The sequence below is a fragment of the Chelon labrosus genome, assembly GCF_963514085.1.
Source record: "Chelon labrosus genome assembly, chromosome: 4".
Taxonomy (NCBI): domain Eukaryota; kingdom Metazoa; phylum Chordata; class Actinopteri; order Mugiliformes; family Mugilidae; genus Chelon; species Chelon labrosus.
In genome coordinates this window covers 26,885,533-26,897,989 of record NC_140340.1, presented here as the reverse complement: position 1 = coordinate 26,897,989, position 12,457 = coordinate 26,885,533, and the positions used below count along the sequence as shown (strand labels likewise).

At 41.1% G+C, this 12,457-nt stretch overlaps 2 protein-coding genes across 2 annotated transcripts; one reads left to right on the top strand and one right to left on the bottom strand.

Annotated features, from left to right (window-relative positions):
• Nucleotides 1-3,750: 3,750 nt before the first annotated feature.
• On the top strand, nt 3,751-10,361 carry LOC311487595 (interferon-induced GTP-binding protein Mx-like). Its single transcript, XM_084543931.1, has 12 exons — nt 3,751-4,013; nt 5,902-6,039; nt 6,148-6,302; nt 6,587-6,725; nt 6,811-7,009; nt 7,105-7,183; nt 7,268-7,390; nt 7,493-7,634; nt 7,714-7,872; nt 8,486-8,562; nt 8,673-8,927; nt 9,031-10,361. The coding sequence occupies exons 1-12, from the start codon at nt 3,827-3,829 to the stop codon at nt 9,253-9,255; spliced, it is 1,878 nt and encodes a 625-aa protein (XP_084400057.1). The 5' UTR covers nt 3,751-3,826; the 3' UTR covers nt 9,256-10,361.
• Nucleotides 10,362-10,495: 134 nt separating this feature from the next.
• On the bottom strand, nt 10,496-12,314 carry thoc7 (THO complex 7). The gene is made up of 8 exons (XM_084543934.1): nt 12,251-12,314; nt 11,871-11,991; nt 11,655-11,782; nt 11,462-11,548; nt 11,145-11,202; nt 10,964-11,030; nt 10,785-10,854; nt 10,496-10,664 (listed from the first exon to the last, which is right to left on the bottom strand). The coding sequence occupies exons 1-8, from the start codon at nt 12,267-12,269 to the stop codon at nt 10,603-10,605; spliced, it is 612 nt and encodes a 203-aa protein (XP_084400060.1). The 5' UTR covers nt 12,270-12,314; the 3' UTR covers nt 10,496-10,602.
• Between the last annotated feature and the right edge of the window lie 143 nt (nt 12,315-12,457).

Sequence of the window (12,457 nt, the reverse complement as noted above, 5' to 3'; positions counted from 1 at the left end):
TTCTATTCTTCTGTAGCCATGGCCCTACGGCATGAATTATGTTGCTACATGGAAGTGCCCAGGCTGTGGTGACAGTGCCCATATTCAGCAATGCTCTATGCCTGGGTACCCAGTCCACCAACATCACACATGTTTTGGCAAGTCCCTAGCACACTCACACATGACTTGTGTTTGCAGCCTTCACCTCAAAGCCACTTAAGTCAGCTTTCCAAACTGAAACCATAACATGTTTGAACAACTGTGTTGTGATCCTTGATTTGGTGACCACATCTCAGGAAGTGGTCTTCTAGAAATGTGGTTCCTACATCATGGTGGAAAGAAATGTTTCCTTTTTACACAATATACAGTAAATATCAGTGTTTATGTGCTAGTACACCAGTTTCTGTACATGGTATTCCAAACATAAATAAAAATGTGACTGCGTTTTACTTACAATTATATCAGCAGGCTTGTATATCAGTTATCAATTGGTAGGTTAGCCACTTCCTACCTGTTGCTTCATTGCACATCCTGAACAAAAACTTTTTAACTTGCATGTCTTGTCTTCATGTCTATAATGTAAAGGTCACAAGGTGGAGGCATCCTTTAACTTTCAGGTGAGATATTTCAACATAGCTTCTTGCTGTTAGACTGTACACTATCAAGAGTCTGCATGGACAGTAGCGATGTGCTAACTACCTTGTAGTCTTCTGTGGTAACACTTTGTTCCTCAACTGTCATTTTTCCCATTTGCTGCATTAGCACTTGGATGTTGTTGTAGTGCTTTACCAAATTGTCTCCAGTTCAAGGACAACAAAACATGACTGTGGCACTGAGAACCACCTCATCCATCTGTGTTAGACTTGTGGAACAATCAAGTAACCCAAATGTATACATTGCCAACTTGTAGTGTTTTTGAACAAATAAAAAGACAGGAAGAAACAAATAAATTACTATATTATGTGATTCATTGAATATTGGAATGTATAATAACGCCACCTTTAAAAAAGACCTACTGTTTTTTGCAGAGATCCTTTACATGCTTCATGATATGACTTAAGCACCTATGAAGAATCTACCAGTAATAACCTCAAAGTATTTATGCATTAGACTTAGTCTGCAGAATGTAAACAATAGCTTAGTTAAGAAGCACAAGAGAGCCAACGTAAATGATGATAATTGGCCTTTTGATTGCCTTTTTCCCATATTTCTTGATCAGATCAGTTTGAAAGGCTTGCAGGAAATTGGTGGTGCAAGTTATAGTGTGTTCTTCCTGTTGCGACCTATGTCACATAGGTCGCAACAGGAAGAGGAGATGCCTCCTTTGAAGTGTTGCACACGATCAACTCATAAACATAAAGTTCCTGTGCCATCAAGATACAGCACACTATGTACTCCTTTTGTAAATCACACCAAGGGTTTTCTTCCACAGCATGATTCGTTTTGGATGCATCACCCTCTGCAGAACCTCATTAATTCCACTGAATCCAAATAGACACTTTTTGGTAGTTTTGTTGTAAGAGTTTCTCCAATGGATGTGTGTGCATTTGCTTGGACAGGCCTTTTCTTAAGTCCTGTAGTGCTGTGGCTACTCATGTTGTTACGAGAGCTACCTTCAGTTTGATCTCATCAATCACTTCCACAGTAACTCTAACAGGACAATCTCTGAACTGACAGTAGCCCTGGCATTTGAAAACAGGTGTGTTTTTTTGGAGACAGCAGGGTTTTTACACCGTGTCTTTTGAACCCGAAGCTGCAGTATGAGTGAATTGACCTTATTCCCCTGGCAATGACGTTTGTCCACTGAAAACCCTGAAAGTGTGGTCCTTTCTGATGCCTCCTCAGGTCTCTTATTTTTTTGTCAATAATATAAAAAACAATGGTTGCTTTGGCAAGGTGCATTGAAAGAACGGATCTTCTGCCTCTCTGCTCTCTGTTGACATGTAAGCTGCTGTAAGCAAGTTGAATTCCTGTCACTATCCTGCAGGGCTCTCAAGTTTTGAAGACAGGCAAGAGTGACATCCACCCCCCCCCCCCCCCCCCCCCGTCCGTCCGTCCGTCCGTCGTCGCACACACTCATTGTTTGTGTCAAACAAGTTGTGAATTTGTTGTAACATTACAACAGGAGTTGACTTACTCTGTGCTCAAAGTGATGCTTAGGCTGCGTTCAGACTGCAGACGAATCTGATTCAAATCTGATTCCTTCTCATATCCGATTTTTAAGGCTGACTGTTCACACTGCCTTTAGCAAGTGTCCAAATCGGATATGGTTCTGTTCAGACTGGGCCACATTCTTCACCGATCTGATAGGTTGCTGTAGCAACGAGCGGAAGCGTCATTCGCGTAAGTCAGTGTTTTTCAACCTTTTTTGAGCCAAGGTACATTTTTTTCATTTAAACAATCACAAGGCACACTACCAACCGAAAATGTTAAAAAAAATGAAGCTCTGTAGCCTAAAGTAACAATATAAAGTCATTCTTGTCAAAGTGTCTTGAATATGAATCAAATAAACACAAAGAAAAAAGTCTTATACCGTATTTCCTCTAATACTTTATTTGACTCAAGCACATCGCGGTCCAGGCCTTTATTGGAAGGAGGCCAGAATTAGAGGCAGGCCTTAATTTCTATTTGAGCAAAACGAACTACGAGTAGAATGAATAAAAACAAGATTTTGTGTCTATTTGAACCTATAAAATACTAGGTTAATTTATTAAAAACGTACAGTTACCATAACATGGTATGCATACAGAACATTAACAACAAATGAGCGGCGCGACGCGGTCGGAGCGCACTGAGGACAGTGAGTCCGCTGCAGGTCGGCAGTCGCGCCGGGAGCGAGTGGGACCCGTCCCTCCCCGCAGGGAGAGAGGGCGCAGTGAGCACTGATTCCACGACCCCAGGGAAGCGGTGAAGTGAGATGCGGGGGGTCGCTGTAAAGCTCGCGGCCGGAGCCGTCGCCACCTTCGCCCCGAGCACTTACAGGCCGCGCACCGCCACGGAGGAAATGCGCCCGGCGGGGGCCGGCCGACGCCGGGGAGAGGTCCCGCTGAGGGGATCCTCCCACACCGTGCCGCTGAAACCCTGACCCGCCGAGATGGTTCTATAATAGCCCAGGCCGCTATTAGAGACCGGCCTTTATTTACCTCCGCTGACAGCGAGACCCGGCCGCTAATGGAATACAGGCCAATATTTTTAGATCAATTAGGTGAAACTGGATAATTTGCCACGGCACACCTGACGATCTCTCACTGCACACACTTTCTGCCGGTTCCATAGTGAGAGAGGCGCGACCAGAGAAATTTTGGGCGCTGCGGCATATTAAATATATTATAAATATTTTTTCTGCGTGAGAAATTCAATGTGTGGCGGGAGTGCGTGACAAAAGACCGAAATGAGTGACTGTCACGCTCAATGCGTGACACTTGAGAGCCCTGATCCTGTAACACAGAGATATTCTTGAGTCATTGTTTTCTATTGTATTGTGTAAACGTCATCTTGACTGGATAGTTAGAGTTAATAATGAAACATTATTTTTAGAGTCTGGCAGTAGCCTATGTGTCCCAGCACCTGAACCCTAAGTACACAAGTAGACGCGCAAGAAAAATCTAACCGGCTTGACTGTTTCTGCTAACGACGGCTCCTGCTGTTTTTCCGCTGAAACTGACACCGGTCCGCTAAAGAAACCGAGAGAAACGAAACCTAACTTCTGAACATGAGCCTGCCTTTATCTCTCATGTGTTTACTCGTTCTGCCCACAGTGTGTCTCTGGCTTGAGTGCAGGTCACACGGCTCTTTAGGATTTCATTGATGCTTTATCCTATTTATTACAAGACCGGCAAACTCCATCATGAACACTCTGAACCAACAGTATGAAGAGAAGGTGCGCCCCTGCATTGACCTCATAGACTCTCTTCGCTCTCTGGGTGTGGAGAAGGACTTGTCGCTGCCTGCTATAGCCGTGATAGGAGACCAAAGCTCTGGGAAGAGCTCTGTGTTGGAGGCACTGTCAGGAGTGGCTCTGCCAAGAGGAAGTGGTAAGTTTCTTTCTATCTATCTATCTATCTATCTATCTATCTATCTATCTATCTATCTATCTATCTATCTGTTTATCTATCTGTCTGATTATATGATAAATGATGATCGTAAACCCCCCATGACTTTCCAGAGAGAGAAATAATTGTCAGCTAGCAGACTCCTTCGTAACAATAACAACAACAGTAAAAGTTAGGGCTGTTGCTAACGACTGTAATGTGTTGGTTCTGAGTGATGCCTCAGACGGTCAGCCAAACCTGACGTGTGTGGGGGGAGGGAGGGGTAAACGAGAGAGGTGGATTCTACTATTGTGCAGTTTGTTTGTTTTTTTTCTTATCATAGACAAACATTTTTTTACTCCTAAAAAAACCCCTAAAAATGGGCTACACACGCCTGTGCTCTCACCATACCCATTAAACGTAAGCTGTAGTGTAGTGAAGTCAGTTCAGAGTAGCAAGAATGCCAAAATAAGTAAACACTGTGAAAGTCATATATGTCGTTAGCTTATGAGGCAGTGAGGCAACAGTTATTGCTGCAGTAACAAAGAACCCTGTCGTTTGAGAGGGTGTGTTCAGTTAAAGGTTCAGCATCCTTTCACAACTACTTTATTTATTTCTCAGTTGTAGTAGTTCTCCCAAGAGGGTGACGTTTAGTATGTGTGTGTGTATACTTACCTTGTGTGCTGTGTGGAATTATTACTGTTTTTTTTTTGTTTTTTTTTTAACTACAGGCTGCAAGCACTAAAATACATCCACTGTGCATTGTATAACTGTGCATGTGACAAATAACACATACATCTGTTGTTGTGGTCTCGTCAACCTGCCCAGTCTTCGTGGCCTCCTGCACTTATCCACTCCTACCTGAATGAACAATTTTTCAACCTGCCTATGATTCCTCTTACATTTTCAAACTGTCATGTAACATCATCAGTTTGTATCATAAGATTCCACATGTACGCTTTAGTCAGATATGTGTATCTATGACAGATGTATTTTTATCTCGTTTCTGCTGTTCTCTTCTCTCTTTTTTCTGTCTGTACCCGGCTGGCCTTAGGCAGATGGGTCCCTCCATATGAGCTGGGTTCTGCTCAAGGTTTCTTCCTGTTAAAATATCCACTATTAATAGTGTATATACACAAAAATTGAGGTTGTAATCTGCACGAAACTAAGAAAACAGAGTGGAGTTACGTTTATCCACGAACTATACGAGAAAATGAACAAGGAAGTTGCGAAACCACACGAAATAGAAGCCTAATTTAAGTTTCGTTAACAGGGATCGATGACAGGGCGCAGTTCGTATCCGCTGAATGAAACATTCTCTGCCATGCTGTCTAACATCGGTCACTTCCAGGGAACAGAAATGTAGTCTGTTTACACCACTATTAATTATAAGAGAACGACACATTAAAAGGGAGTTTTTCCTTGCCACCGTTGCCTTCAGGCTTGCTCTGGGAGTTTCAGGCCGGGATTTGTAAAGCGTCTTGAGACGATTTGTATTGTTATTGACGCTAAAATTGAAAATTGAATTGAATAACTGTCTTATAATGATCTTATCAGTTGTACGCCATTAAAACTGTAGCAAAGTGGGCACGATTGCACGATTCATTCTGACCAGATGGTGGTGCCACATTAAAAGCCAGAGAACACGCTTCTTCCTTCAGTGCTCCATATGTGGAACATGGATGTATGAACCAGCTTTAAATGAAAATCCATCCAGTACTTGAGGAGATGTTTTACTCCTAAGTTGTCCGTACTAAATGTGTTAACTTGCTAGTGTCGCTACAGTAAACCATATATTTATTTATCGAAACATTGACGTTGGTGTTAGATTTCTCTTACACATTATTATTCCACGAACATATTTTGCATCTCACTTTGAATTTATTTCCAGGCATTGTAACAAGATGTCCCCTGGAATTGAAAATGAAGAGAACGAAGGAAGGACAGAAGTGGTATGGAAAGATAATTTACCAGAACAATGAGGAAGAGATAGAAGACCCTGCAAATGTGGAGAAAAAGATTAGGGAAGGTACAGTATACAGTATAGCATGATTTAAAAAAACAAGTACTGATGCAACTACTGAGTCTTTTAGATTAGAACTACGTACATTTGTAATCGCATATCCTCTCTCTTCAGCTCAAAATGAAATGGCTGGGGATGGGGTGGGAATCAGCAGTAACCTCATCAGTCTGCAGGTTGCCTCCCCTGATGTTCCAGACCTGACACTCATTGACCTGCCTGGCATCACCAGGGTGGCTGTGAAGGGCCAGCCTGAGAACATTGGTGAACAGGTAATCTACCTCAGCGTCACAATCGCTACACAACCCCTCATGAGTAATCTGATTTTAGTGCAGATCTTGAAAATAGCTAACATCTGGGTGGAGATCAATAAATATTAACTTAATGTGTGCCCATGATGTCTGTGTTTTTTGCATACACAGTGCCAAACTTAAACTCGGATCTAAAGAACTGGATGGAGACGCAGTGGAGAAACATGTTGATGCAAAGTCTGAACAGGGTCTATGTGAATATAAAAGTCGATAACTTAATAGCACTGTGTTTGATTACTTTCCAGATAAAGAGACTGATCCAGAAGTTCATAACACAACAAGAAACCATCAGCTTGGTTGTTGTTCCATGCAATGTGGACATAGCAACCACAGAGGCTCTGAAGATGGCACAGCAGGTGGATCCTGAGGGAGAGAGGACTTTAGGTAGATAAAACTGTATTTGTAAATGCGCCATCCATTATGTTACTACGTTACTCAATTCTTAGGTGTTCCACTTCAACTCTCTCAGGTATTCTGACCAAGCCTGACCTGGTGGACAAAGGCACAGAAGAGACGGTGGTTAAAATCGTGCACAATGAGGTGATCCCCCTGACGAAGGGCTACATGATTGTCAGGTGCAGGGGTCAGAAGGAGATCACAGAGAATGTGTCTCTTAATGAAGCCATAGAAACAGAAAGCGACTTCTTTAAAGATCATGCACATTTCAAGTAAGTTAATTCTTCTGGTGTATTAGCAATTCATTTGGTGAAGACTGTTGTCTTGCATCTACTCTCTGACTATAATATGATCATTTGTGCTCTAGCACTCTCTATGATGAAGGTCATGCCACTGTTCCCAAGCTGGCAGAGAAGCTCACTCTTGAGCTGGTGCATCACATTGAGGTGAATGCTTCTGATTGCTTCATCTTAACTGCATAAACTAATTATTAGTTGACAGATGCGTGACCCCTGTTGTGTGATCTGTAGAAATCTCTGCCTCGACTAGAAGACCAGATACAGGAGAAACTAGCACAGACTCAGGCCGAGCTGGACAAATATGGAAATGGTCCCCCATTGGATACAGCTGAGAGATTCATCTTTCTCATTGATGTGAGTGTCCTCACTCTAACTTACGTCTAACTTGCTACATTGCCTATATACTGCATATCTGTTTAATAAACATGAAATACTTGTAACATGTTTTTACTGCAGAAAGTGACAGCCTTCACCCAGGATGTCATCAGTCTGACTATAGGAGAGGAACTCAGGTGTGGAGATAAGCTCAATGTCTTCTCTCTGCTCAGAAGACAGTTTGGGCAATGGAAGCACCACCTGGACATCTCAGGACAAAACTGTGAGTATATAATTTTGATCTGGCGTGCAGTCGTCCATCAGTACAAATCTAACATCTATCTATCTAATGTGTGTTGCAGTCAACAGGAAAATTGAAAAAGAAGTGGAGGAATATGAAGAGAGGTACCGTGGAAGAGAACTACCAGGCTTCATCAACTACAAGACCTTTGAGGTCATGGTCAAGGAGCAGATCAAACAGATGGAAGAACCAGCTGTCAGGAAACTCAAGGACATAGGAGGTATGTTAATGTTATAGTTCAGTCCAAAAGAAATGCTTGGCAGGTAATTCGACAAACCATCTTTTTAGAACCAACAATCACCAAGGAGGAAATATTACAGTCTGCAGCCTGGGGAGCTTTGAAAGCTAGCAAGCAGTCGGTTAGCTGGCTATCTGTGGTCAGCTAGCTATAGCTTGACGGTTAATCAAATTTAATCAAAAGCCTTTCATGGCACAGCTTTACAACAAAATTTGGTGCAACTCTTTAGTTGTACAAAATGAAACAAAAAAGATAATAGTTAAATATATACAGCGATCAGGCATACCATTATGACCACTGACAGGAGAAACTTGGTTAGAAGGATTGTTGTGTAGTCTCATGATTTTAATGGATCACATAAATATGCATTAACCACTGGATAGCAGCTCTTTTCTGATTTACTAGAAGTAAACCAGTGTACGCATTCGTTCTGCAGAGCAGTTATAAAAGGCCTTTTTTTTTACCACGCAAATTATTGTCTGATCATCTTCAAAGCTTCCATTTGTCGTTTTCTTGCCTAATTTTGGTATATCAACTGCCCTAAACATTATGTGCTCTGTGAAAATCAAGAAGTTGTACTTTGTATTTCTTCCAGATGAGGTTAAGAAGGTGTTCATTCAGCTGGCAAACAGCAGCTTCACTGGTTTTCCCAACCTCATAAAAGCTGCCAAGGTATATATCTTATATCAGTTAAGCTTCTGGCACTCTTAAAGTCTGAAGTTTTTGTGGCTGTGAAAATGTCATTTTCATATTTTTGGCTGACTGACAATGATCTTTTCTAGTCAAAGATTGAATCCATAAAGCGAGAGAAAGAGTCTGTTGCTGAATCCACGCTGAGGACGCAGTTCAAGATGGAGCTGCTTGTTTACTCCCAGGACAGGACCTACAGCTACAGTCTGAGTGAGCAGCAGAAAGAAGAGGATGAACAGGGACAAAATAACAAAAGCAAGCGGGCTATCGAAAGAAACTCAGTGTACAGAATGGATAATCATGCAACCCTTCAGCAGCTGATGGTGCACCTTAAGTCATACTACAGTGTGAGTTTTGAGAGGGAACAACATCAGACGGTGTGGTTTAGTCTGATTTTGTATATTTTTCGAACCTTGTCTGCCAATTTCATCTTTCTACTTTCCCCTGCAGATTGCTGGCATGCGTTTGGCTGACCAAATCCCACTGGTGATCCGCTACCAGATGCTGCAAGAGTCTGCCTTCCAGTTGCAGAGGGAGATGCTGCAGATGCTTCAGGACAAGGAGAATGTGGAGAACTTGCTGAAGGAGGATTCTGACATCGGCACCAAGAGAGCTTTTTTGCAGAGTCGCCTCAAACGCCTCATGCAGGCTCGTACATACCTGATGGAATTCTAGAAGTCAAGACCTTGGAGCACTGTGTACTGTACCTCTTTCATCAGTCAAATGTGGCACTTGTAGTTATATTATTTGATATGATTTCGTCTTTTGGTGTGTCCAGCACTTTTGATGTAAGAACGGGACAGCATCATATCATAGGAATACCCTGTCAGTGTATTGTAACATACCTCATTTGCCAGTTAAGTTTAAGTACAATGGATATGAATGTATTCTAATGTAACAGTCCTGCATTAAGAAGATTATGGTTTCCATTTAAAATAACTGAGACCTGTTTCTTTAACTGTGTTTTCATGGTGGAGGCTGTGGTTGGTAGTATTGTTGAATTCTATTGTGTTGTATCAGCTGAATTTGTGTGCTGTTTCAACATAAAATGAACATTTTAACAGTCATAGAGGAGGACTTAGTGAAGGACTGTTATATTAGAATGCTTTTGTTTTTGCTAGTGTACCTAATGCTTGGGCAAGCGATCATACACTCTCATTGTCATTAAAATACAAACATACACACCTAAAGCACTCATTACCAGCAAATATGTTTGTTTTTACTTAGGGAAAATATATCAAATTAAGCCAATGTATATTTTTGATATTTGTTCAAATTGTTAAAATAAAGAATTAGATTATAACACTCCAGTGCCTTTATTTAATTATTTTAATCATGAAAATTTAGCAAAATGAGCTCACACCTAAGTGTTACAGGTGTTAGGTGTTACCTAAGTGTCACCTTGGTTGAAGTCAGCTTTAAAATGAGCTGTTAGACTATTGCTGGGTAAAGCTGAATAAAGTCATTTAAAAAGTGAAAAACACTTTGCATGAAGGACAACTCTCAAAATATGTTTTGGTTAGAAAACGATATACTCTACCTCCCCCTGGTGGTTTTTAAACATGAACTAGTGAAACAAAAAGCTCAGAGCTTTGACAGCTAACACATACTGTATCAGCGCTGTAATGGAACACCTCAAGATCCTAAACATAACCTCATTTCCTTCATGTCTTCAACAAATCTGGTCTTCCAACTTGAGGTGCGAAAATACTGCAATTCAGTCCTGAGCTAACGGACATTTTTACAGATAGACATTTTGGATGCTTACCTCTTCCCCATAAACCTCTACCCCTGTGTTACCAGTCTGATGCATATTTATTGTCAGGATGGAAACTGTAGTTAGTTATATATGTATGGAGATGTTACAATTACAATTTTATATTTACCATATAAATAAAATGAACATGACATCGTGCGGACTAATTAGCTTTATTCAAAAATGCATATAAAAAGTATTCTTAGACAACAAAACTACTTAAAAACAACTTCACTACATTTATTCCAGTCGGGAGCTCTTTGTGTTCACTCTCCATTGTCTGCGGGGCTCTCGTGAATGGAATCGTCAATTTCGGTTTTCTCGTCATCTAGGAATGACAAAAAGGATTAGCAAGGCAAAGTTGACACTGCTCTTCCCTAAACTCTAAACATTAAACGTCTGTGTGCTGTTCAGTTCAGCAGCTATTAAGAAGAAAAAAAGAACTCACTCTCAAGGGTCTGCTGTAGTTCCTGTATAGTGCTGAGCAACACATGGAACTGCTTCTTTCTCAGCTCCAACTGAAAAGAACAGAGTGGTTTAAAAAAGAAGAAGAAAAAAAAAATACTAATAGCGACTGACCAAAACGGAAGTTAGGACAGAAGAGATAATAAATATGTTCAGTTTTACCTTTGCATCCACATTTTCCTTGATGTGAGAAAGCTGCTGGAGTTCTTTGTCCAGCGCTTCCAACTGCCTAGAAAAGAGAAATGCAAAATAGAGCAGAGAATCTCATTATTTATTCATTTATTGTCAATCAGAACAGTTAATGGATTATTTGGATAAAAACAGAAGAAACAGGCAAACTTACTTTAGAGTTTCATGCCGGTCAGGGTGTTGCTGGATGACTTTAGCTAAAGCATCGTACTCTGGAAGGAGGAAGCGAATGGAAATGTAGATATTTTTCATAATTACAAAACAACAAATAACTAATAAGTAAGAACTGCTTCACCTGATTTACCCTGAAGTCACAAACAATCCAAGGCAATCCGTTCATTTGTTTTGTAATATTTAACTGCGCAATATTTTGACTAAATTCTCTCCCTGGTGCACCTCCAACAGTATATTTAATATATCAGTAAACATCTCGTCAACACAGTATCTGTCAAACCAGAAAAATGTCCTTACCTTGGCGATTCTTTCGTATCCTCTTTGCCCTCTGAATTTCTTTTTTACATTCTGCTATTTTCTCATGTGCCGACGTGATGTTTTGTTCTGCATTGTGGAAGAAAAAGTTAGTTAGCTGAAAATACAATGAGTTGCTTATGAGTTGTCCACAGCAATAAATAATTAAAGCCAGTGTCAGAAAATGAACTCTTACCTATATTAGTGTAGATTTTCTCATAATTCTCCATTTCTCGAAGATTCATGTCGTAAACCATCAACGTTTTTCCCATGGAAAATTCACACTGAGCCAGTGTGCCCAACATCCTCTGATACTGCGTAAACCTGAGCAGAATTACAGGCCTGTTAATGACTCAATCGAAGCTCTTGGTGCCATCTCATAGAAATACTTCGTTCTGTAGAGCTCACTTACCCCTCCTCCGGAGTCCCGGGCGAGTTGCACCATTTGATGAAACTCTTCAGCAGAACATTAATTTTTCGATCGTCTCCAGCCCCATCGCCGTCGATAAGAAGACGTTTCCGTATAACCTCATCTGAAATAAGGCGAAAATGGCATCAACCAGCCTTCCAGATACATCAGGTAAACCTCTAAGAGCAACTGAGCTAACTGTTAGCTAGCTAACATGGCGGCTGTATGTTAGCTGTTTTCAAAACAAGCGGCTTCTACGTTCGGATTTGGCTAGTTTTGATGTTATGGACGAGTATATATTGACACTTGAATAGCGTAGACAGACCCAACCATACATAGCTTTTACCAGAGAGATGAAATCAGCGAGTAGAACAGTTACTTACCATCTGTAACAGCCCCCATGTTTGTACTGCGGGAGAACCATCAACATAAACTTTATTGAACAGCAGGAAGTGAACAAATCGTTTCGCCCCGCCTCTGAAGACAGGCGGCAGTGATTGGCCGCAGCAGAGAGCACGCTCTGTTTTTAAACCTTTATTCATACAAAACCTTTACATACACCGTAATTAGGCTTATTTTTAGTTTTAATC